The sequence below is a fragment of the Monodon monoceros genome, unplaced genomic scaffold (genome assembly GCF_005190385.1).
Source record: "Monodon monoceros isolate NGI ecotype Baffin Bay Population unplaced genomic scaffold, NGI_Narwhal_1 Super_Scaffold_6, whole genome shotgun sequence".
In the NCBI taxonomy this organism is placed as follows: domain Eukaryota; kingdom Metazoa; phylum Chordata; class Mammalia; order Artiodactyla; family Monodontidae; genus Monodon; species Monodon monoceros.
In genome coordinates this window covers 90,610,665-90,634,600 of record NW_021703783.1, presented here as the reverse complement: position 1 = coordinate 90,634,600, position 23,936 = coordinate 90,610,665, and the positions used below count along the sequence as shown (strand labels likewise).

The window sequence follows — 23,936 nt, the reverse complement described above, 5'->3', positions numbered from 1 at the left end:
ACCATGGTAGCCAGACAGACAAGCTGCGGGCTCTAGTCGCTGAGATCTCAAAAGTATTTCTACGGCGCCCCGGCGCGGGTGCTGCTTCAGAGCCCTGGTTACGATCTGCTGAGCGCAGCCTCCGCTCTCTGTGGGGAGGGACCACCCAGCCGGGGTCTTACTTTAGGGTGAGGTTTCCGTTTGGGCGTGTCACCCAGCAGGCACGGTTACCCTAACGCCCCTTTCCTCCCGAGGGGACTTCTCTGACACAGGTGCCGGGTCAGGTTGAGGTCTCTGTTCGCGTGTGGATCTGCCAGTGGCTCTGTTCTGGGTGGGAGGATTGGGCACTGTCGCGATGTTCACAGACGGCATCACGATTCTCTTGCGACCCGATCCCTGCTCCCAAACTATGGGTGGTGTTGGGGGTGTGGGAGCAGAGGTTGGATCTGGGAGACAGGGGGGGTGTCGTTGCGTTTTTCCCTCCTCAGAGCCCTCCATGGCTTCCCAGGAGAGGGTGGAGACAGTGACCAAAGGAACAGGGCTCTGGCGCTGCCCCAAGCCGGCCACTTACACCCCAGAGACCTGCGAGCTGCTCAGAGGTCAGTGCGTTAAAGGACACAAGAAGAGCGGTGGTCACAGTTACTCTCTGTAACTCAGTTCTCCCCCGCATGACTTATGGTTTAGCAATTGCTGTTTCCATTTTACATATAAGAAGCCTGGAGTTCAGAAAGATTAAGGGGTCCTACAACTTGGAAGTGGCCAAAAGTCAAAGAACTAAGAATTTTAGAGTAGTTAACTCCCCTGCGTCCCTTAGATCACACTTTCAATTTCCCCAGGGAAGCTTTATTTCCTCCCCACCCGCCACCACAGTGCAACCAACCGTTAGGCGCCAGCACTCTACCAATACCTTTTCCTTTGTGGGCTTAGTAGTCAGTCAGATACTCAGTAGTCAATTTCCTTCATTGGCAACCTGTAGTCAGATACCTAGTGTGTCCCGTTGAATTAACACATCCATCTGCCCCTCTAGTTCATGAACCCCATCAGGACAGGATGCCTGTTTTGGCTACATTTGTAGCTACAATTGTAGCTCCAGCCCCTGGCACATGCTTAATGAATTCTTGTTCATTCATTCCTTCATTCACTCAACAACAACAAAAATTTAAGCCCACCATGTGCTTTAGGCATCGTTCTAGGTGCTGAAAATACAGCAATAAAAAAAAAAAAAGAAAAGAAAAACAAAAAAATTCTTGGTCCCATGGAGCTAATATTCTAGTAGGAAGGTGACAAATAATGAGGTACATAGAACTTAGGTAGTGATGAGTGCTATAGAAAAAAAACAAAGCAGGAAAGGAAGGGAATTCCCTGGCGGTCCAGTGGTTAGGACCCGTCGCTTTCACTGCCAGGGGCCTGGCTTCAATCCCTGTTCCAGGAAACTAAGATCCCACAAGCCGCAGTGCGGGGGCGGCCAAGTACTCAGGTGCTGAATGGGGGCAGGAGGTGATACAATGTTAAATTTCAGCGGGGTGAGATAAAGCTTGCAGCTCAGGAGGCCTCACTGAAGTGCTTTGTCCTGCAGTGATGATGAAGGAATCCAAACTGACAAACTTCCAACGGCGCCACATCATGGACACCATGAAACGTAAGAGGCCATCTGCAGAAGCTTCCAGGGCAGAGGGATCCTGCGCCACATTTTTCATGCTTCTCCATATTAAGGAGTAGGGGACCTCATTTTAAAAGAGAAAAAAAAATTGAATAGTATTTCTGACTCTTGCTCCTGGGGAACTGACTTTGCAGGGTCTTTGCTTCTTCCCCCAACGTGGGTCACAGCACATGAGCCCCTCCTGCAGTCTGGCTCCAGCCAACCTTCCCAACAGATCACAGCCCCTTCGAGACTTCCTGCCCAGCCAAATACCCTGAACGCTGTCAAGTCTACAAACTAATCCCGCCCTCTTACACACATACCATATGAGCTCGCCAGAGGAGAGGACTGTGTGTGTCTCATTCATAGATTTTTTCATTCATAGCTTAGCTGGCAGGAACAAGATTACTGGCAGGCTTCCAACTTAGGAAAAGTATGCAAAACCTTTCCACAGCTCACCTCTAACCACACATTGTATTATTTATTTTTAAGGAAAACAAAAAAGTGAATGTACCTGGGCACAATAACAAGGTGCTCTCTAAGATCTTAAAAACAACCTTGCTTTCTGAGATTTAACTGAATCAACACGTAGTGGGTCAGAACAGAGATCTGTAGAGTTACCTTTAAGAGGATGCCAGAAGGTCCAAACCTGCCAAATTTCACTTGAATCTACCAATAGCTATTGCCGTCTCTCCAGAAAGAAGGTACCTATCAGGAGGCATCTGGTCAACCACAGAGGCATGGGGTGGGAAAGTCAGAGAGACAAATATCGACAGTGCCTGCCCAGCACTGGCAGAGGGAGGGAGGCTCCGTCACACCAGTTCAGAAGTCAGATCTCCTTCCTCATTGTAGACAAGGACAACTCAGGCCGCCATTGCCTAGCACCACAACACGGCTGAGTCACATAACTCAATCTCCATACTCAGCAATCTACTAATCATTTAGGGTCCCCTATAACATGACTACAAAGAATATGCTAGAAATTCCACTAAAAGTAAATACCAGGAGACCAAGGACTGGGTCTGCCTTGTTCACCATGGTACCTTGGCTCCTAGGCGCTCAACATTAGTTGAAGGACTAATTGCATTAGTGGTTAGGGCAACACAAGTCACCAGTTTGCCTGGAAGTTTTGTTCTCCTTAAATGCTTTTCCTTTAAAATATTGCCTCCAAGCATTGGTGTTGAGTCTGGTTTCTTCTCCTAGAATCATCTCTCTATTCCTCTCTTCTTTTTTTTTTTTTTAATTTATCTTATTTATTTATTTTTGTCTGCGTTGGGTCTGCTGCGCGCGGGCTTTCTCTAGTCGCAGCGAGCGGGGGCAACTCTTCCTTGTGGTGCGCGGGCTTCTCATTGCGGTGGCTTCTCTTGTTGTAGAGCATGGGCTCTAGGTGCGCAGGCTTCAGTAGTTGTGGCTCGCGGGCTCTAGTGCGCAGGCTCAGTAGTTGTGGTGCACGGGCTTAGTTGCTCTGCGGCATGTGGGATCTTCCCGGACCAGGGTTCGAACCGGTGTCCCCTGCATTGGCAGGAGGATTCTTAACCATTGTGCCACCAGGGAAGTCCCTATTCCTCTCTTCTTAACCAAGTCCTACTTGTTGGTTTGAGGCTTAGTTCAAATTCTGTTGCAAGCCACAAATTCCTCTCCTTCACCTGAACTCCCAGAATTACTTGGGCCATAATTATTTACTGAGACTGAGCCAAAGGAAGAGGTAGCATTTGGTACTAGACAGGTAGAAATAGCAGAGAGAGTAGGAGGAACATTCTAGAAAGCACAGCATCTCTTCAGAGAAGAGAGATAAATCATGGTGTGGCCCTAGGTAGAGGGCGTGAGAAGGGAAGGGTAGTGCGGAATAACGGCAGCTCTATACTTCCGGTTCCTCAGGGCAGACACCTCAGAGACATCCTGCCTCCTCTTTCTCTTTCTCCCAGACCCCACATCCAACCCATCAGCAGTCCTGTCTGCTTGACCTTCAAACCATATCCGGACTGTGACTACCTGTACCCTCGACCCCCAACGGTGTTTTTTTTTTTTTTTTTGGCCGTGCCGCGCAGCTTGTGAGATCTTAGTTCCTGGACCAGGGATTGAACCCATGCCCCCTGCAGTGGAAGTGCAGAGTCCTAACCGCTGGGAAGCCAGGGAAGTCCCAACGCTGTATTTTCAAGGGCAGCTAAAGGGCTCATGTCATTCCTCTGCTCAGAACCCTCCAATGGCTTCCCACCACGCACACAGTAAAAGCCGGTCTTTCCAGAGGCCTACGAAGCCCGGTATGTCTCTTGCCCTCCGTGACCTCTGACCTCTATTCCCACTACACCCCACCCTTTGCTCAGTCCACTCCTGGCACCCTAACCTCCTGGCTGTTCCTCAGACACTCCAGGCACATTCCCACCTCAGGTCCTTTACTCTTGCCGTTCCCTCTGCCTGGAATGCTCTTCCCTGAAATACCTGCAGGGCTGGCCTCTTACCACTTTGGGGTCTTTTCTCAAATGTCTCTGTCTCCGTGCGGCCTTCCCTGGCTACCCTATTTATAACTGTAAATCCTGCTCCGACACACCCTGTGCTCCATGGCTGTACTGTCACTAACGTACGGTTTATTTTACTTGTTTTATCATCATCTACCCCCCAGACGTAAGTGCCATGAGGGCAGGGCTTCATCTTACTTACACTTGACCCCCAGTGCCTTGGGCCTGGCACAGGGTACACGCTCAATACGTATTTGCCAGATGGATGATAGAAGAAGGCTGGAAATGTAAGGGAGGTAGACAGGGGCCAGATCAAAACAGTGGCTGGGGACTGTGCTGAGCTGGGCTTTAAGGCAATTGAGAGGAGGGGCCAGTCAACCAGGTAGGAGGTGACACATTTGGCTGGCCTGGGGGAGGAGCCCCAGGTCTGGGTGGGTCAAGGCCATTAACCGGTTTGAACCGGTTTGAAGAACGTGAGCCCCTGATGGGCCAGTTATGCTGGGGAGGGGAGTGTGTGTGGAGGGGGGAATCCCTGAGGGGCAATGGACAGGAGGGATTGGTGTCTAGCACCATCCAAACCATCCCTCCCTGCCCATGGACCAAGCAGGTTTTAGGAATCCGTCTATAGAAACAAAAGCACCAGGACGAAGGCTTGATGTACAAGAATGTTTATTACATCATTGTTTGAAATAGTTTAAAAAAAAAAACAAACTGGAAATTGCCTGCATTTCTGAAACTAGGAGACTCATTGAATAAATAATGTTTCCGCTCTAAGGACTAGTATACAGCTATAAAACATAAGTTATATATAAATGGAGTGACCTGGAAAGACGTCCATGATAGACCGTTAAGAGTCTATTACTGAATAGAATACAGTATGATCCAGTGTTTGAAACATGAATCTTACATATGCACACGTATCTTTGAACAGGTTTATGTAAGCAACAAAAAGAATGGGCCGAGACCACCAACTTGTTACCATGGCTTCTCGTAGAGGGGGGCTCAGAGGGGAGAAGGGAAGACCCTTCTGTACTGTTTGACTTGTTATAACAGGTAGGGACCACTTTTATAAACTAAAAAAAAAAAAGCCAGGAGGGCCCTCCCCACCCTGACCCTTCCTTCCGCAGGAGGAGACACTCTCCCCCTACAGTGTAGTCCAACTTCCAGCCAGAGGGTGTTGCCTTCCAAGCAGCCGGCCTCAGCCATCTACTTGCCTCCCATCCTGGCCGTCCGGTCCCACCTCCGGCCTGCCAGCATGTGCCAAGCCAACGGGGCCTACAGCCGGGAGCAGTTCAAGCCCCAAGCCACCCGTAAGTGAGGGGCCTCCACTAGAGCCCCTCTCCTACCGCCCTCCGAGGGGGTAGGGGGCAGGGAGACTTGCAGCCCGCAGAGCACTGAGCGGGCAGCTAATCAAATTCTCACGTTATTTATACCGATGCTCTTGAACCTCAGCACATGCTAGCTTGGGGGCATTCAGGGTGCACGGGAAACCAGTTAGGTGTTCATTTTCATACATTTTTCCAGAACTCTCTTTAACCATTAACTGGTTTCCGCCCATCTCTGATGAATGTTCGGCGGTCAGGCATCACGGCCACTGCTCTCTCAAGCTCACACGGTGCCTGGAACCCAGGGCTCCTCTGCGCTGCAGCCTATTTCAGGGAGTCGTTCCCCCCACCCGTTTCTACTTGGCACCTGACATGGCTCTTGGGCTAGCCCCTCCGACAGCTCCCAGGCAGCCTCCCCATCCCAGCTGCACTGCGGCAGTCACTGAGTTTTCTTAGCCTTGCTCTGCACCCGGGCAACGTGTGGGTTTTGACGAAGCTCTCTTGTGGGTCCTTTCAACCCCTTCCTGCCTACCTATCATGACTGACCAGCTCAGGGGCACCTAGGGTAGAAGGTGCTGGGTTTGCAGAAGCCCTACCCATGTTACCCTGGAGCGAGCGTGCCCAACTGGGAACACGGACCATGAATGCGGGTGCTCTTCACGCCTTAACTAGGCCATGTCCGGGCCCAACAGGAGATCTGGAGAAGGAGAAGCGAAGACTCCAAAATATTTTTGCCACCGGGAAGGAGCCAGCGGAACGGAAAAGAAAGCCCCCTCCTGTGCGACAGGAGAACCCAGTCCCTGAGCTGGACCGGTTTGAAGAACGTGAGCCCCTGATGGGCCAGTTACGCTGGGGAGGGGAGTGTGTGTGGAAGGGGGAATCCCTGAGGGGCAACCGCAGAACTGCTTCCTGTTCCCAAGAAAAGCAACCTGCCGTCCCTGCCATCCCTCCTGGGAGCCTGAGGGCCCCTGTTGCCCTGTACACTGACGGCCCTTTCCCTTTCCAGTGGTAAAGGAAATCCAGGAGAGGAAAGAATTCCTGGCTGACATGGAGGCCCTAGGGCAGGGCAGACAGTACCAAGGGATCATCCTTACTGAAATCTCCCAGGTAGGAGAAGCAACAGGGAAATGGAGCCGGCGGGGAGGGGGCGATGCACCCCTGTGAGTGTGGAGGACGAGATGTGAGCAGGAATAAAGGGTCAGCTGCGGCCATTTCGGGAGTCCGGCTCTAGCCTCCCCATCTGCGGTGGCTCCTGGAGTTCCTTCCCTGATCCCCAGCTTTCCCTGATGCCCTCTGCAGAAACTACAGGAAATGGAAGACCTTGACCACAAGAGGAGTGAGGAACTTAGGAAGGCTCTTGCCACCACTTAATCTGCCTCCGGAGGGGGGGCGGGGGAGCCCAACCTCTACCATTGGAGCCCACCCCCTTGCCAAGCAGGGTCACCCCCAGGTCAGCCCACCCACCCCGGCCTTCAGCCATGTAAATGGTTGTATAGCACTGCCCCCACCTAGGGCACCCTGGACATAGCACCCTAGAAAATGGACCACGTCTCAGAAAATGAGCTGATTCTCCTTGAGACTCTGCCCAGGGATCCTCGGTCAGCTGAGCCTCTGAGACCAGTCACAGATACAGACACATACACACACACAAGAGTCTATTCTTGGGGAAAGAGCCACACACACAGTGAAAGCAAGGATCCAGGTCTCACCATCTTGGGTGTATGTCTAAGGGCATCCACTGGGCTCCCTCCCCACGGCCTCACCCACTGCGTGTCCCTGTGTCCGGCACATTAGTTTCTCTGAACTTAGTAATGAACATGATTCCTTTCTTCCTACCTGTCTTAGGACCTACTTATTTGACTCCTTACAGCTTTGGGCAAATATTTCCACCACTATGATTAACAGGTTAATAAAACACATTTAACGTAGGTCATTACGCGCACCACTTTGTTTTCAGAGGGATAAACCTTATTTGTGAGGGATAAACCTTATTTGTTCAAGGGGTTAGAATTTTTCAAGCCCAGTTGGTTTCTAGCTGTTTTGCACATTTCAAGTGAAAATGGGACGAAGGCTCCTGGAGCAGCCCACGGCCGGGCACTACGGCAGGTGCCGACGCCACTCTCGGCTGATTCTCAATAAACGCCTGTGGTGGTTCGTTATCCCCATGTGAAAACCAGGGCTCACCAAGATGCTATGACCGGAGTCATTTAACTAGCAAGTAGCCTACTCAGGATTAAAAGTTAGCTTTCTGTCTTTCCACCAAACGCACAGCCCATAGAAAGAAACCCAAAGGGGTGGGAGGGACCCAGACTGAAGGGGTCCTGCTTTGGAAGTCCACTCCCAGCCTGTGCGGTCTGAGCCCAGCGGCCTCATCTCCGATGGCTCGCCTGTGCGGCCGGCCTCAAAAGGTTGCTGAGGAGACATCCGCCCACAGGAGCAGCGCCCCAGGCCTGGCGCACAGCACACGGCAGTCCCCATGTCCTGACAACCACAAGCCTTATGGTCTCCAGTATTCTGTCATTTTTCTGTCCCCATAAATCAAGGTATTTCAGAAATTTCAACCAACCATCCCACTTGGAGGGATTCATATAATCCTCTCAGGCCACATGACCCAAGTTTGGGTTTGCAGAATAAACACGGCCCTGCAGCCTCAAACAAATAGACAGAGAGGACCAGATCAAGGGCTGGGCTCTGTAACATTCCATGAGAAGCCTGTATCCACACACCCTCCAGAACCTGAGGGCCAAGGGTGCAGCATGACGAGGACAGCCGCCCTCCACCTCGAAGGCCCCGGCACGTGGCCCAGGGGCAGCGAACCAGAGAACCCAGGACAGCCCGGGACAAAGTCGGCCCGCCCGTGACACCACGGCAGCCCGCCCTTGATTCAAGTTCTCATCAGTTACCAACATTTACAAATCACACGCACGCACCATCTGGATTTCCAGTTTCTCTTGAAAAATGGAAAGATCTGGCCCCACCGGGCCCACATCCCACAGGCTACAGTTGACTTAAATGAGGAAGAACTTCCCCTCTAGTTGCGGCATATCCACCCCCATTCACCCCAGTCCCCACCACCCGGGTGTCGGGGGCCGTCCCTCAGGACACACCCAGCCCGGTTCACGTGCGTCACCTGCCGCTGGAGTTGGTGACCCCAGCTGCAGGTCAACAGGCATGTCAGGAAGGAGGCGGCCGGGGGCTGCACAGGCGCGGGAGCCACCTGTCCCTGCAGAGGAAGGGGTCCTGCCCTGGGGGCAGGCAGTGAGGGCCAGGGCCCCCAGCGGTGGACAGCCCCTCCACGCCCTCCTGGGCAAGCAGAGACGCCGGCCTCGAGGGCTGGCAGAGGCAGGGAAGAAGGCAGGCCTGGCGAGGGGAAGGCGCCTCAAGGCTGCAGGGCACTGGCGACTGAGGTGGTCTCCATTTATTGTCGGGGAGGAAAACCTTCTCAAATTAGTACAGTGCAACCTCTCCCCATAGGTGTGCTGAGGGAAGGGGGCCCTAGAGGCACCCTGGAAATAGCTTACAGCAACAGTGCTTTGACCAAGAGCTGCTGGGCACACTCCGTGGGGGGAAGGTGGTGGCCCCCATCGGCTCCTCCGCTCCCACAGCCATCCCAGGGGCCGAGCGACCATGAGTCCTTCGGCAGCAACAAGTCGGGAGAGAACAGACAACAGACGAGTGTGAGAAGACAGGCTGGCGATGACCACCCGGAGTGGGTCCACTGCGCCCCAGCCCTGGGGTGGCGGGGAGAGCCTAAAGGAGGGGGCGGGCCGCAGTGTGGTAAAGGACCAGGGTTAGCACCTACGGCAGCAGCCCCGCCTGCTGCTGATCTGGCCGAGGGGCAGGGCCAGAACCGCAGCTGGGCCCTGCGTCCCCGGGACCCTCCCTGCGGGGGCTCAGCACTCGGCTCCCACCCACCCCGGCACGGTGTCCTGGACAGAGAGACCTCCTACAGAATGAGGGGAGACGAGGGAAGCTCCTAGAACTCTGAGCAACACAGGGAGGGATCTGTCCAGGCCCATTCGTGTCTGAGGACACAGTAACTACCTCGAACTTAATTAAAAGACTTCATAAATAGAGGTCCTGAGTGAGGAGAAAGAGAGTCAGGGCCACCTGCACCGAAAGGAAGACAGAGACTCAGAACCAGGGCCGGGGCGGGAGACCCAGGCCAGAGGTCCACCCCGGGCCCACCTCGTGGGCAGAAAGACCCAGAGACTCTGACAGGTAAGGCTCCCCTCTGCACGTGGCACAGAAGAGAAGAGGGACCAAGAAGCTGCCTGGCACGGCAGGCCAGATGCTGGGTGGGACGAGGGGCGGGTGTGCTGGGCTGCGGCCGCTCCCCGGACCCAGGAGCCGGCTCGCTCCCTGGGTCAGTCACAGCATCTGGGGTCATCACAGCCAGGCTGGGCAGGGCTGAGGCGCAGCTGCCGGTGGCTCAGAGGAGAGGGAAGAAAACTCTTTGGCCCAGACGAGCCACAGGACCCTGAGGAGGGAGAGGCCATCACCCAGAGGCTCCCTCCCCTTAAGTCATCTTTCCCCTCGACTGATCCTGAAGGGAAGCTGGGCGTCCCTGGCAGAGCACAGCCCGGGGGCCGAGCCAGGAGCGGTGGAGTCCCCAGCTGGCAGCCCGCACTGTTAGCTCTTGTCTCCCGGGGACTTGCTCTTGGTATCACGCTTGTTTCCTAGCAGCTTCAGCACCTTCATGGTCTTGAACTTCCCCTTCTTCTTGCCCTCGGGTTCAGCCTCCTTCTGGAACTCTGCAGAAGGGAGAGGGGAGTCGATCGGGGCAGGCCGGGGATGGTGGTGATGGCCTAGGAGCGCCGGCCAAGAGGCTCAGCCCACCGCTACCACCTCTCCTGGAACCGTGCGCACGCCCCTTCACCTTTCTGAGCCTCCAGTTCTTTGTCTCTAGGACGAGACCCTACCCCCTCCCAGTGTCTTGGCAGGGATCGGGAGACGAGCGCCCGTGAAAGCAATGGGGGAGCCCTACAGAGTGGCAGACGTTCATCTCTAAAAGGCTTGGTTCCCCTAGGCTGGTGCTCACAGCTCTGTGGGTTACAACACGAACACTGACTGTCAGAGGTAGAAGAGACCTCAGAAATCATCTCGCCCAGCCCCTAACTTATTATGGACGAGGAAAATGTGAGTTTTGAAACAGACTAACACCAACTGAGCTTTTTGCAGGTGCCAGGCCCTGGACTAAGCGCTTTGTACACATTACCTCAGTCATCCTCAGCGCATGCCCGGGAGGTGGGTGCCTCCATCACCCCCATTCCACGGACAAGGAGAGCAAGGCCTAGAGGGCTGAAGCGGCTGGCTCAAAGCCACCCAGCTGGGAAGTGCCAGAGCTGGGACTGGAATCCAGTCTAACTGGAGCCCAGACTTAACCGCAAGGCCACAAAATGAGTCACTGGTGGAACCAAGATTAGGCCCGGGGCTCCTGCCTCCCAGTCCAGTGCTCTCTTAACCATTCTAGGCACCATCGTATCTGCGGGAGGGCCTGCTGTTTGGTCCCACAGACCCCTCCTAGACCAGCTGCAGATTTCAAGGAGGAACGCACAGTTTAAGGCAGACGCGCCCTGGGAAATGCTCCCACATGCCACCGTCCTCCCTGTGGGCACCAGGGCATCCCACGCCCACTCTCCTGGCCGTAGGGTGACCTGCCTTGCTATACACGGCCTTCTTGGCAAAACAGGGGCTAGGAGTTTGCACACACCGTCCCTGTAGCGCCCACTCCAACCCTCTGTCCAACCTACCCCCCACCCTCCAGGAGTTCAAGTGGGCCAGAGCCCCAGGAGGGGCCTCACCTTTCTTCCTGATCATGGCTTCCAACATCTTATCTTCCTCTTCCTCCCTGAAATGAGAAAGGGAAGCTGAGTGTCCCACGGGAGGAAGGACGAGGTAATCTCTCAGGCCCCTCCAGACTCCGAGTCCACACAGGCTGAGCAGGCGGCGCTGGGATGACTGGCAGTGAGGGCCCCGCCCCCAGGAAGCCCCAGGGAACCCCTCCCCCAGCCACATCACCTCTGCCGGTCCTCATCTAGGCAGTTGACGATGGCGTTGCGCTGCTCGATGAGGGTCACAAGCTCCTGCATCAGCACCTTCTCTCGGACCCGGTCCTCTTCTGTCCAGTCCTTTTCTGCCCAAGGAGAAAAGTTGGGGACATGAGTCCCAGGAAGCGAGGAACTAACACCTAAGTGCTAAGGGTGGCTGCAGACCAGCCCCACGCTGGACACTCTGAGGGAGGGGGCCCAGATGGGTGGGGATTACAAATTTTTGGAGAAATGAAGGTTGTCATAGGAGAGACCAAGGATACCAGTCTGCCTACCAAAAAAACTCTCCAAGGGGGCTCCGGGAGGTCCAGCACAATACGTGTTCTGAGAACAGAGAACAGCACGTGCCAAAGAGTTTCCTGCTATGTTCATGCACTCATTCAACAAATGTTCACCAGATGGTTTCTTGGGGGAAGGGTTCAGGCTGGGTCTGCTGAGAGCCTCCAATGGCGAGCTGGCAAAAGTGGGGCAGCGGGGGGGAGATAACAGGGAACCCCAGGGGTCCTCATGCAGGAGAAGCAATGTGACCCAAGGGGCATATTGGGACATTCATCTAATGCCATGAAGGAGGGTGGACTAGAGGGGTCCCTGGGGGCAGGGAGCCCTGCCAGGAGGTGTCCCTGATGTCTCAGACAGCTGCTGCCCCTCCAGCCTCCTCTCAAGAACCTGAGCCATCCCACAGAACCACCCTCAGAGGCCCACCTGCACCTTGGTATTCCTCTCACCCAGCCCACAGGCTCCCAGGGGAGGGATGCCCACGCTTGACCTTCCCTCCACAACATCTGCCCCTACCACCACCTCTTGCCAAAACTGGAACCGTTGACCCAGCATAGTTCTGGGGACAACGTGGGTTTCAGTGTCGCCACCCCAGTTCACATCCCACTCCGCTGCTTCCCAAATCTGGGGCCTGGGTAAGTTACGTCCCCGACCTGCGTGTGGGAAAACCGAGGCTTGCGGAAGTTAAGTCCTTGACCGGTGTCGCACAGCAAGGGTGGAGCCAGTGCTTGTACCCGGCCAGCCCTTACAGTGCCTTATGGATCTCCAGCCCACCTGGGGCCTTATAAGCCAGTCTCACGCTCCAAAGGCAACAACCAGGACAGGATGACAAGCCCCGATGTGTTGCCACCACACAGAGGACTGGAGAAGCAACACCAAAAAGCCCAGGGCCAGGCTGGCCTGGGGTACAGAGGTGCTGTCCCCATTTCGACCACAAGGTGCCGCTGCGGCTTCCTCTGAGTGGCGGCCACGCCCCAGCCTCCAGAGATTTGGGAGTGATTCATAGGTGGCAGCAAGGAGCTGGGACATTCTGTGACTTCCTCAGGGACACTCCTGCCTCTGGGTCACATCCAGCCTCCCAAGTTCCCTGGTCAGTGGAAAAGCAGGGCCACTGTCCCAGCCGGCAGGAGGGGCTGCGTGTGCAGGGACATGCCCAAGTCAGAGACAGTGGCTAGAAGCCCAGCTCCACCACCAATGTGCAAGACTCTCAGCCTCTCTGGCTCTTCATTTCCTCATCTGTTAAATGGGAACAACGATTCCTACCACCTGGGCCAGAGGAAGTGGTCAAAAGCCCTGGCTCCAGCCTCTGGACACTCCACAGTCCTGTGCTCTCTCTCAGCCCACAGCTGTGCTCACCCCATGTCATGGCCAGACCCCAACTCAGCCCCATAATAACCATCAGCCATCAGCCCCTCATAGGGCACAGAGTGTTTCCACATGCACCGGCTCCTGGGCCTTAGAATACCCTCCCAGGCGGGCACCTTCATCCCTGTCTTACACATGAAGCCATTGAGGCTCGGTGGGACTAAGGAAGCTGCCTAAGGGCCCCCAGCAAGTTAGCAGCAGAACGCAGGGCTGTGTGATGACACACCCAATCCTCCCATGGCCCCGCTCCATTCCCAGCACATCCCGTCCCTCCCTCCCAGAGTCACCCTGAGCCACGCTGTGCAGGGGCGCTTCCACTGGCCCTCCCCCCACCAGCAGAGCCCTGCCATGCTCTGGCCTAACGGCCATGAGCCCAGAGCTGCCTCTGGACAGGTACCGTACCTGCTCTCCCTTGCTCAGCAAGGCAGCCCTGGGCCCTGGATGGAGCCTGACCCCTCCCCACCAGGAGCCCACCCACACCTTCCAGGAGAGGAGGGTACCAAAACAAGCCAGTCGAGACTTCCCTGGTGGCACAGTGGTTAAGAATCCGCCTGCCAATGCAGGGGACAAGGGTTGGATCCCTGGTCCGGGAAGATCCCACATGCTTCGGAGCAACTAAGTCCATCCGTGCACCACAACTACTGAGCCCGAGTGCTGCAACTACTGAAGCCTGCGTGCCTAGAGCCCTTGCTCCATAACAAGAGAAGCCACCACAATGAGAAGCCCGTGCACCGCAACGAAGAGTAGCCCCCGCTTGCCACAACTAGAGAAAGTCCACACGCGGCAACGAAGACCCAATGCAGCCAAAAATAAATAAAATTCAAAAATATTAAAAAATATTAAAAAATAATACTTTATTAAAAAAAAAAGGGGGCTTCCCTGGTGGCGCAGTGGTTGAGAGTCTGCCTGCTAATGCAGGGGACATGGGTTCGAGCCCTGGTCTGGGAGGATCCCACATGCCGCGGAGCAACTGGGCCCGTGAGCCACAACTACTGAGCCTGCGCGTCTGGAGCCTGTGCTCTGCAACAAGAGAGGCCGTGATAGTGAGAGGCCCGCGCACCGTGATGAAGAGTGGCCCCCGCTTGCCACAACTAGAGAAAGTCCTCGCACGGAAACGAAGACGCAACACAGCAAAAATTAATTAATTAATTAATAAACTCCCACCCCCAACATCTAAAAAAACACAAGCCAGTCTGCTCCTGGTCTCGGTGCTCTCTGCAGGCCTGCCATCCCGACACCACAGACGTCACAGCCCCACGCTGGCCGTGCCGTTCCCTCTCCCGTCTTGGCTTGAGCTTATTTTTCACCTGTTATGACCCAGACAGCACCCCCTGCCCTGTTCCCAGACTCTGCCCGTGCATTCCCATCAGGGCCACTCCCCAGCCCACTCCTCCATGTCACCAGGCCCCAGGGCAGGCGTCTGGGGAGTGGGTGTGGCCACACTCACCTGGCTTGTTGAGAAGGCACCGGAGCTCATACTCCACGTCGGCCTGGCGTTGCTCCAGGTTCTGCTGCTTGAAGCTGGAAGGTGGGAATAAGGTGACTGTTAGTTCTGCGGCTGCCTGCCCTGTGCTGTCACTGATAAGGGAAGAAGGTGAAGATTCCCAGTCCTAAGCTCTCTGGATCCTGGGGGGAGGAGCCAGGAGCAAGGACTCACACATAGATGAGCTCGGACTCCCGCCGAACCAGCAGATGCTTCTCGTGGATGAGCTTGAACCAGTCCACCAGCATGTCATCCTCACGGCGCTCTGGAAACCAGATGCCCACTGAGGCCAGGGCTGGAGGCAGTCCCCACCCTCAAAGGGGCCATGGCGGCTCCTACCCTGGAAGAGAGGTTCCCCCTACCCGAGTCCCACCCGCCAGGCCCCCGGCAGCTCCCGCACCGTCCACTCCACCACGCAGCTTCTCCTCCAGCAGGACCCCACGGTGTTCCAGGGTATCCAGCTGACGCTCGATGGTGTCCATCTCCCCATGGATGTCCTCCTCGGGGATGTACTGGTCAGCCTGAACCTGCCCGACAGCGCCCAGTTATCTGAAGGTCAGCCCGCCCTCCCACCTGTTGGCCGCCAGGAACAGGAACTTCCCTCTTCTCTCCGGCCAGCACTGGCCTCCACAGGCCCTGCGCCCTGGCTCCGTCCCACACCCCAGCGTGGCGAGGGACGGATGTAGGGACAGCCACGCCCCTGCCGTGCCCCTGGTCCCAGCTCCGACAGGCATGCCCAGAGGGCGATACAACTTCCTGCTTCTCTCTGGCAACTTCCTCCCCTCCTCTGCCACTCCAGAAAATATATCACAATGTGCGAAAGTGACCCTATTAGACAGAGAAACCTGAGAACACTCTAAGCTGTTTGTCACGTGAATGCTTCAGATCCTTGAACTATTATTAGTAACAATTTAAATGCATCACCCAATGCTTTTGGTCAGAGCAGCTAATCTGCTCAAAATCCCCCTGGCTGCAAGTTAATAAATCTCCCAGCTGGGCCTCCCAAGCATGCCCCCTCCAGCATCTGAGGGAAGCTGCCCAGGCAGCCCATCCTGTGGCAGAGTCCCACGGGAAGCCTGAGGCGGCCAAGGGAGGGGGCCCGGGCCCAGGCAGCCAGTTGTCTGGGGCTCCCAGCTGTACCTTGCGTCTGATGAGCGGAAAGCCGTGTCCTGGGGCAGGCGGTCTCGCTGGCTTGAAGCCCTTGGTGGCCTTCTTTACGGTTGGGGACGCTGTGGGTGATGCCTTCCGGTTAAAAGGATTCTCCTTGCAGGAAGACTAAAGGCAGGGAGACGTGGCAGAAGGTAAGTCAGGGAGGGGTCAGTAAGACCCAGGCAGCTTGATCACATGGGACCATGGAAAGCAGCGGGCGGTAGGAATCAGGCAGAGACAGAATCCCCCAGCAGCCAGTCTCTGAGGAACTCAGTCATTCAACAAACACTTCCACTTCCCAGCGCCTCCCGTTGCCGCACTGGATACTTCTCTACATTCCTGTTCAATTCTCACAACCACTCCACAAGGTGGGTAGTGTCGTGCCCACTTTACAGCTGAGTAAACTCAAGTTCAGAGAGGTTAAGTAACTGGCTCAAGGTCACGCTCTTCCCAAGGGCCCAAGCTGCAGTGAGACTCTATTTCAGGCTGGGGCAGCCCTCCGGCGCTGGGGGCAGTGGTCAGGACATGCAGTGTAGGGTGGGACAGAGCTATAGCAGCTCATCCAGGCCTCACAACCACCCCTTTTCCAGAGGGGATTCCGGGGTTCAGCTCCTTGCCCAGGGTCCCCCAGCCAGGAAGAGCAAAAACAGGGAACCCGCTATCAGTAGAGGGAGGAGGAAGGTAGCTCCCTTCCTGCCCAGGGAAGAGCCCCATCCTCTTGCATTTTTCTGTCCTTCTGGGGTAATCCCTGTCCTGAGGCCAGCACAGCCGGGCAGGCCCCCCACTGGGACAGGCCTTGCCTGCCACGTGGGCAGTGCCAGCATCTTCCAACCACCCTCCCCAGGCATCACTTGAGGCCATGGAGTGTTCCCAGGAGTATTTACCGGGCTTTCCAACAGCCGGGGGGAGGGAGGAGCCCCACTCACCTCACCTGTGCCAGCCTGGGGGAGATTCCTTCAGGCTGGCAGCTGCTCTGGGATCTGAAGCAAGGGAAGTGCCAGGCCACAGGGCAGCACCCGCCCAAGGGGCCTGCCTGTCTCCTGGCCCCAGTGTCTCGGGTTCTCTCCGAATCCTGGGGTTAGGGTAAGGGATGGGGCACCCCAGGAGGAAGTCCTCTTGGGCTCTGCCCACACCCTCCACAGTCACACCCAGAGGGGCCCAGCAGGGCCAAACAGCCCAAAGGCCCCTGAGTCCCTCAAGGGTTCTCAGCCACAGAACTCCTTCAGACCAACCTTTCACAGACCTCGGGACAGGAAACATACTGAAAGGCAGCTGCCTGTAGGGGGAAAGGGAGGGGCGTCCAAAATCAACTCCCTCCCCCACCTCCCACAGCAAGGAGCCCTGGGGCTCCTCAGAACATCCTGAGGCCCAGAGATGGGATGGGCCTTCTCCAGGTCACACAGCAGGCGGTGATAGAGCTGGACAGGAGGCAGCTGCCCAGGCCAGGGAAGGTTAAGTGGCATTTGAAAGGTGCACAGGCCAACAGCTCAGGCTCCTCCCCAGACTTATCCTCTGTCAGGTCGGTCAGACCAGGACTACAGCCGGGCCCTCAGAGGGCTGCAGGGTACGGGAAAAAAGGCAGAATCAGAACCTGGTGGTGCAAAGGGACTCTGGTGGCAGGAGAGGCCCCCTCATGAACTAGGTGCCCAGAGGAATGTCCTGACCCCTGGTTACCCCTGGTTCTTGGCGTGACACTGAGAAACAAGTGCTTCACCAGCCACAGAGGTCAAGTGGAAAACGAGCTCCCAGGGATGGGTGTCCAGCAGACCCTCCTCGTGCCCACTGCAGCCCCCAGAGGGGATGGAGCGCGGGGCCAGCCTGGGAAGGGGCCTGGTAAGGGGAGCCCACAGCACGGGCTGTCCGCACCCCTGCAGTGGCACACAAGAGAAGCACCCAGTAAAGCTGTTTCCTCGGCCCTCTGCCTGTTGAGGGCCGACCCCTCCTCTACCCGTCCCCGCCAAAAACAAACTCTACACAAGGCACAGTCATCCCAGTACCCTACCCCGACCTGTCTGTGAGCACCTGGGAGGCAGGGATCGCCACGGTCATCTCACCTCTGGAGCCCAGGCCAGCCCATACACACAGGAGGGACTCAATGAACACCATCTGCCCCATTCTATAGGAGGGAAGACTGAGGTCTCTGGAGAAGGAAAATGACCCCAAGAAGGGAGTCATCCCCTCCCCTCTGTGCTCTACCCCCGGCGGCCTTGTAGAACAATCATCTAGGCCTGTCTCCCTGAGCAGCTTGTGAGCCCCTACAGGGCAAGGACAAGGTCTCAATGCCACTGTGCCAGGGTCTGGCACAAATAGGACCTCAGTGAATGGAAGGGTGAACGGAAGGATGTGTGGGTTAAGTGGTGGCTAGTGGATGCGTCCCAAATGGGCACGTGCAGGTGCTAGGCAGGTAAATAAGGGCTAGACGCCTCAAGCCATGGAAGACCAGGCAAGTGGAGACATGAACAGATGGACGGGAGGTCTGGCTAATGGATGAAAGGATGGAGAGGTGGAGCCGTGCCTCAATGAACGCAGTGGTGAATGGGTAGATGGGCACAGCCAAGGTCACCCAACAAGTCAGGGCCAGCAACGATGGAAGGATCAGAGACCCCGCCCTGAGACCAGGCCCACGGCCACTAGACAGGACAGCAGCCTTTAGCGAGGGTGAGGCACTCACCTTTACCTGGAGCTGTGGGGACGAGGTTCCAGGGGAAGGCGCAGGGCTCTTGTCTCCAACCAGCACGAGAGGGGTGGGAGCAGCGCCACTGCAGGGCTTGGCTGGAGGGGGACCTGGGCTGCCCCTAGTATTGGCGGCAAGGCCAGGGCTGGCTTGAGGTGTCCGATCCACACTGGGCTGCACCAGCTCCCCAGAGGAGGACAGGGAGGAGTTGGCAGAGAGGCTGGCCGAGGTCCCAGGGCTGCCCGGCGCATGGACAGCAGGCTCTGAGGAGCTCTTGGGCACAACTGGTGGCTCCAGAAGCTCCCCACTTGGGGGCTGGCTGGAGCTGTCAGATGACAGGCTTTCCACGCTGAGGGCTGGCGACGGGGTGGCTGAGGGTGGCTCCGAGTGTGACAGGCGGGAGGTGTGGAGAGCTGTACAAACACACACACAAGTGGGTGCCACGTGAGGGGGCACAGTCAGGCTTTCCGGCCTCACCTAACACGCTCCACTCTCGACAGAGCTGCAGGCCCTGGCAACCCAAGTCCTCCACATCCAGACAGGCAAGAGCCCAGAGGACAGCAAAGGTGTGACTGGACCAAGGTCACTGGCAGACAAATCATCCCAAGTCACCCTGCGCTCCTCGGGCCCTGGCATGTGCCTCGTGGCACATCGTGGCCCTGGTTTCCTTACGGCCCTCGCTTCCCCATCCAGCGTGGCTGCAGCCTCCACTTCCCCTCCCACGTCTGATGTGACCCAAAGCAAAGCCAAACTGAAAAGGCCAAAAAAAAGCCTTGCTTCTGTCTGCCTTCTCTGCCTCTGACCCGAGCAGAGGTGGGAGGGAGAAGCAGGCAGCCCTGGCGGTGGCTGGCGCCAGGCCAGGCACTGCCCCATGCCAGTTTCATCCTCATGCGTTGAGGGACACCATGCTTCAGAGTATCTTCTGCGCTTTCCCAGGAGGCAACAGACTCAGAGAGGAGAAGGGCTGGGATTGGACCAAGCTGTATCCGACTCAGAGCTCATCCCATTGGCTGCATCTCCCACCCGGCATCACCTCCAATCAACTGACCCACCACGCTCAGCTGGAGGGTCCCAGGGCACCAGCAGGGGCCGGAGAGGGGGGCCTGGGCCACCTGAACACCAGCCTCCGGTCATCTCTAATGTGCCCTCGGACCCACTGTCTGAGGGGCTCCCACTGAGGTCTCAGAGGCAGCTGGACCCCAGCCGTGGTGGAAGGTGGCCAGGCACAGGGCCCGAGAAGATTGCAAGACGGCGAGAGGGAGGGCTGGGCGGAGGGAGGCACAGCGCCTGGGAGCTGGCCCACCACCTCTATATCCCGGATGGGGAGACAGAGGACAGACACAGGGGAGGAACTGCTCAGAGCCACTAGCACCCGTGCCACGCAGCCAGGTCAGAGCCCGAGGCGCCTGGCAACTGGAGGAGAGTGACTAGATGGGCAGGGCTGGAGCTAACCCCTGCCCAGCGCTTTCCACGAACCTAACTCGGTGTTACGTACATCGATGGATAACACGTTTAATTCTCACAACAGCCCTGTGAGGTGGGTTACAAAGGGTTAAGAGTATAGTCAGGAGTCTGGGTTCAAATCCTGCCTCCACTGCTTAAGCGCTGTGAGGCTTTGGGCAAATCACTTACCCTCTCTGTGCCTCAGTTTCCTCACCTACAAAATGGGGTATGATATCTACCTCACAGGTTTGCTCAAGGATTGAGGACAGACATGACACACACGGCACCTGGCCTGGAGGGGATCCTGTGGCACCACGTGCCCTTCCCTGGCCTTGGGCTGACCCAGGTGCCCAACCCCAGAGTCCCAACTGTCAGGAGAGCTCCCGAGAACGGCACTCACCAAGGGGGGATGCACTGGGTGCTCGGGGGGCGGGGCGCTTCTTTGTCCTGGGGCTGCTCGTGGGGGTGATGCCGTACCAGGGGTGCAGGGACTTGGGTGTGGACTCCGGGTGAGTCGGGGAAGGGCCGGTGGCTGCACGGGGTGCAGCTGGGGGCTCTTCCTGCTCCTCCTCGAAGGGGTTGTAGGGCTTGGGCTCCGGGCCAGCCACCTCATGCACACCTCCGTTCTCCACCTGCCTGCTGTCCCGGCCCGGGGGCGGCGGCCCGGGGCTGCTGCTCGGGGGCAGGGGGGCTGGCTTCTTCTTCGGCTCTGCCTGCACCAGTGTGATCCATGGGGGGTCTTTCCTGGGGGCTGGTGTCCTGGACAGAGGCAGGAAGAAGCAGAAACCGTTAGGAGGCAAGGGGGGCATGTCCTTCTCTCCCCAGACAGTCTTGAGTGCAGCCCAAAGGGGGTGGATGAGAAACTGCACCCTTCTCCTCTCCCACGCCAGCCCAGTGGGGCCAGTCTGGGCCCAGAGCTGAAACAGAAAGAAGGGGGCCTCTCCCTTCCCCTTCCTCTGTCTCTGGCTCTCTCTCCCCGGCCCTCTCTCTCATGGACCATACAGGGGAAACACAGCTCCCAAAGAACAGCTGGCAACCGATGTCCCCGCCTGTGGCGCAGGGTCCCAGGGCTGGAGGATCTGAGCCAGGTGTACAGCTGAGCTCTGCTGCGTCTTCTATACTCTGCTGCTGACTCGCACGACTCCAGGAGCGAGGCCTAGGCCTCCCTCGTTCCACAGGCAGGAGAGGGGGTCCCAGGGGAGCCACAGGGAAGGGGATGTGGGCACAGGCTCCTGCCCCCAGAGATGAGCCCCACCCCTTCTCGGGAGGGTGTGCTGGTGGGTCACATGGCCTTGTTACCCGCCCAGACCCCAGGGTACTCCCCTTCCCCCTACCAGGGCCCTGAAACCCCTCAGGGCCAGCATACCTCTCTGACAGCTTGGGTGTCCCTCTGGGCTTGGGGATGGGGGGTTCATGCAGCTTCCCTAGATGGGAAACGAGAATGAAACAGGTCTTCATGGCAGCCCGACAGCACAGTGGGGCACCAAGGGAGCCAGCCCAAGTGCCTGCCTTACCAAGGATGCCCTTCCGTCCCACCTAGCAGGTCATGGACTCCAGGTGGCCATGGCAACCTCACCTGCACCCTCCTACCTCCCCAGCCCAGCACTCAGGGAGATTAGATAAACACCAAAGGTGACAGGTAGAGAAGGTCAAAGGGGCAAGGCCAGGACACCTAGAGACCCCATTCGTATTTCAGTTAAGAAGGGGGAACCCTGGACTTCCCTGGTGGCGCAGTGGTCAAGAATCCACCTGCCAGTGCAGGGGACACGGGTTCGAGCCCTGGTCTGGGAAGATCCCACATGCCGCGGACCAACTAAGCCCGTGCGCCACAACTACTGAGCCTGCGCTCTAGAGCCCGCGAGCCACAACTACAGAAGCCTGCGCGCCTACAGCCCATGCTCCGCAACAAGAGAAGCCACCGCAATGAGAAGCCCGCGCACCACAACAAAGAGTAGCCCCCACTTGCCGCAACCAGAGAAAGCCCATGTGCGTCAACCAAAAATAAATAAATTTATTAAAAAAAAAAAGAAGGGGGAACCCAAGTGCCCCTCTGACACTTCCCCAAAGTGGACAGAAAATATTGTTTCAACTCAGCCCCAGGGTCACCTCCTCCTGCAAGCCTCCCCTGACTCCCAAGTGTCCTCCATGAATCCCACCATAGCCTCTGCTCCCCCATCTTAACAGACATCTACATTCTACCAAAATCCTCATGGCTGTGTCCATCTCTCCCTCGAGACTGGCAGCACCTCAAAGGCACAAACAGGTCTGAACAGTATCTCTATCCCCAGCGCCCAGCTCAGGAACGGGCCTCCACGAGTGCGGAACAGAACGAACAAGTCCCAGGGGGAGACCCTGGGAGTCTCCCTCCCCTGGGCCTCCTCTGATAAGAGTTGCCCAGCACGTCTCAGGTTACAAGGAACCATGTTTCCATGAGCTCATGGAAGCCCAGGGAGGTCATGTGGGAAGGTCTGACAATGAGGGGTGAGGCAGGGGTCTCCACTACAGAACAGGCCAGCCTGGGGAGTGCCCCAGGGGCCCATCTGACCAGGGACACACCCTCCCCTACCCCCAGCCCCTGAGCTGTCCCCTGCCAGACATCCAGATGTGGACAAGCACACAGGCTGGGCCTGGGAGGGGAGGTCACCTGAGTGTGGACACAGAACCAGACACACTCGGGACACAGGCACACATGATGTACACTCCCTACACCCTGAAACTGAAGCACACAAGATGGACACAAAAGGACACACATCCTGGGCACACAGAATGGGGCAGGGATCTGTGTCCTTGCAGCATGGAGAACAGAGCACGCACCGAGGGGCCTCAGTAACTGTTTGCTGCGTGAATTAATAACCTCAGCACCACAGTCGTCCCCAGCACATCCACAGCACACACAGGCAAGGACAGCACGGCCCCACGAATACTCCCAGGCACATGTACGTTTAAACGCCAGGCACACCTGAGGAAGCGCCCAGCCCCAGTCGGGCCCTTGCTCACCATTCACCAGGCCGCTGCCACCTCCCTGCTCCACCAAGTTCTCCTGCTGCAGGCTGGACCGGGGCCGGGGCGTGGGGAGCGTCAGGGCTGTGCTCTCAGAGGCCTTCCTGGGGGCAGGTGTGGGGCGGCTGCCCGGGGTGCTGGCCAGCTCCTGTGGTTTGCCGGGAACCTGGGGCTTGGTGGGGATCTGGGGTCGGCCCTCGGGGCTGGCCTTGGGTACGTCCACCTCGGGCCCTGCAGCTGCATTAGGGCTGGGGCCGCCTCTCTCCACATCCTTGGCTTCTTCTGTAAGTTGCTGCTGCTTTGGCTGCGGGGGGAGTGCGGGCCTGGCCCCTGACCGCCCACCAGGGCCCAGCCTGGTGCAGCGCTCCGCACACACGAAGGTGCCCTCCTCCGGCCCACTCCTGTAAGCTCCGGGGAGCAGGGTGCTGGAGCACCGCCGACACCTGCCAGGGAAAACAGGGGTGGGGTGGGATGGGGGGATCAACTTAGCCAGGCAGCCCGGCCCAGGGTGCTGGCTACCCCTCCTCCCAACTGCCAGCCTGGATCCGTCTCAGTACCCAGAACTTCCCAGCGGAAAAGAAAAAGGGTAAATGTCAGAATCACACCAGGACAATAAAACCATGCGAAATCAGCAACATAAATTGTGAAACACGCCTTCAGTTTCTGCTGTAAGAGGAAGCAAAGGTTCCCCCAGCTCCTACGGAGGTTCCATCCAGTGTGCGGGCTGCCACTCATTAGTGGCTCAAGAAATCAATTTAGTGGTTTTCAACCAACCAGGCGTTTTTGGTTTGTTTTGTTTTGTTATGAAATAGAATAAAATAAGATACATCAGAATGTATCACACTTGTTTTATGAAACTCTAATTCCAGTTGTGCATCTATTCATACAAGTTTGATTTCAGGGATGTACTTACAATTGGTCACAGTGTCAAATGTATGTCACCATAAAAAGTATTTAAAACACTGCCCTGATGGCCAGATGTGACTATTTGTGCAATGGTTTCCTTCCTCGAGATTTTTCCCCCATGATACCTCAGTTCTGCAATCAGGTGCCTGGGGTTCCAGGTCCAGCCACCACACACACACACACACACACAC

General features: G+C 56.9%; 2 protein-coding genes across 5 annotated transcripts in view; one reads left to right on the top strand and one right to left on the bottom strand.

Moving 5' to 3' along the window:
* Window positions 1-16: 16 nt before the first annotated feature.
* CUNH22orf23 (chromosome unknown C22orf23 homolog) lies at window positions 17-7,318 on the top strand. Of its 2 annotated transcripts, XM_029204985.1 has the most exons (7): window positions 17-167; window positions 468-578; window positions 1,556-1,618; window positions 5,202-5,384; window positions 6,092-6,223; window positions 6,406-6,506; window positions 6,699-7,318. In XM_029204985.1, the coding sequence occupies exons 2-7, from the start codon at window positions 476-478 to the stop codon at window positions 6,768-6,770; spliced, it is 654 nt and encodes a 217-aa protein (XP_029060818.1). In that variant the 5' UTR covers window positions 17-167; window positions 468-475; the 3' UTR covers window positions 6,771-7,318. The 2 variants fall into 2 exon arrangements, with proteins under 2 accessions (XP_029060818.1, XP_029060817.1); XM_029204984.1 differs by lacking the exon at window positions 6,699-7,318 and having other exon boundaries at window positions 6,092-6,687.
* MICALL1 (MICAL like 1) overlaps window positions 6,882-23,936 on the bottom strand; it is a 29,337-nt gene continuing 12,282 nt past the window's right edge. The window contains exons 6-16 of one of the 3 annotated variants that reach the window (XM_029204981.1): window positions 22,837-23,282; window positions 21,206-21,263; window positions 20,240-20,598; window positions 18,394-18,809; window positions 15,714-15,848; window positions 14,974-15,100; window positions 14,748-14,838; window positions 14,538-14,611; window positions 11,421-11,535; window positions 11,204-11,250; window positions 6,882-10,153 (exon numbers count right to left, since the gene is read on the bottom strand). In XM_029204981.1, coding sequence (XP_029060814.1) covers window positions 10,032-10,153; window positions 11,204-11,250; window positions 11,421-11,535; window positions 14,538-14,611; window positions 14,748-14,838; window positions 14,974-15,100; window positions 15,714-15,848; window positions 18,394-18,809; window positions 20,240-20,598; window positions 21,206-21,263; window positions 22,837-23,282 — 1,990 coding nt within the window. In that variant the 3' untranslated portion in view covers window positions 6,882-10,031. Of the gene's footprint in view, window positions 10,154-11,203; window positions 11,251-11,420; window positions 11,536-14,537; window positions 14,612-14,747; window positions 14,839-14,973; window positions 15,101-15,713; window positions 17,280-17,396; window positions 17,591-18,393; window positions 18,810-20,239; window positions 20,599-21,205; window positions 21,264-22,836; window positions 23,283-23,936 lie in introns of those variants that run through there. The other 2 variants (XM_029204982.1, XM_029204983.1) reach the window with 2 other exon arrangements.

What these genes read in the sequence shown, in the direction of transcription:
- CUNH22orf23 (XM_029204984.1), top strand. Translation starts at nt 476, where the DNA reads ATGGCTTCCCAGGAGAGGGTGGAGACAGTGACCAAAGGAACAGGGCTC. An exon ending in GACCTGCGAGCTGCTCAGAG is followed by an intron (nt 579 to 1,555) that starts GTCAGTGCGTTA and finishes TTTGTCCTGCAG; the next exon opens with TGATGATGAAGGAATCCAAA. An exon ending in GTTCAAGCCCCAAGCCACCC is followed by an intron (nt 5,385 to 6,091) that starts GTAAGTGAGGGG and finishes CGGGCCCAACAG; the next exon opens with GAGATCTGGAGAAGGAGAAG.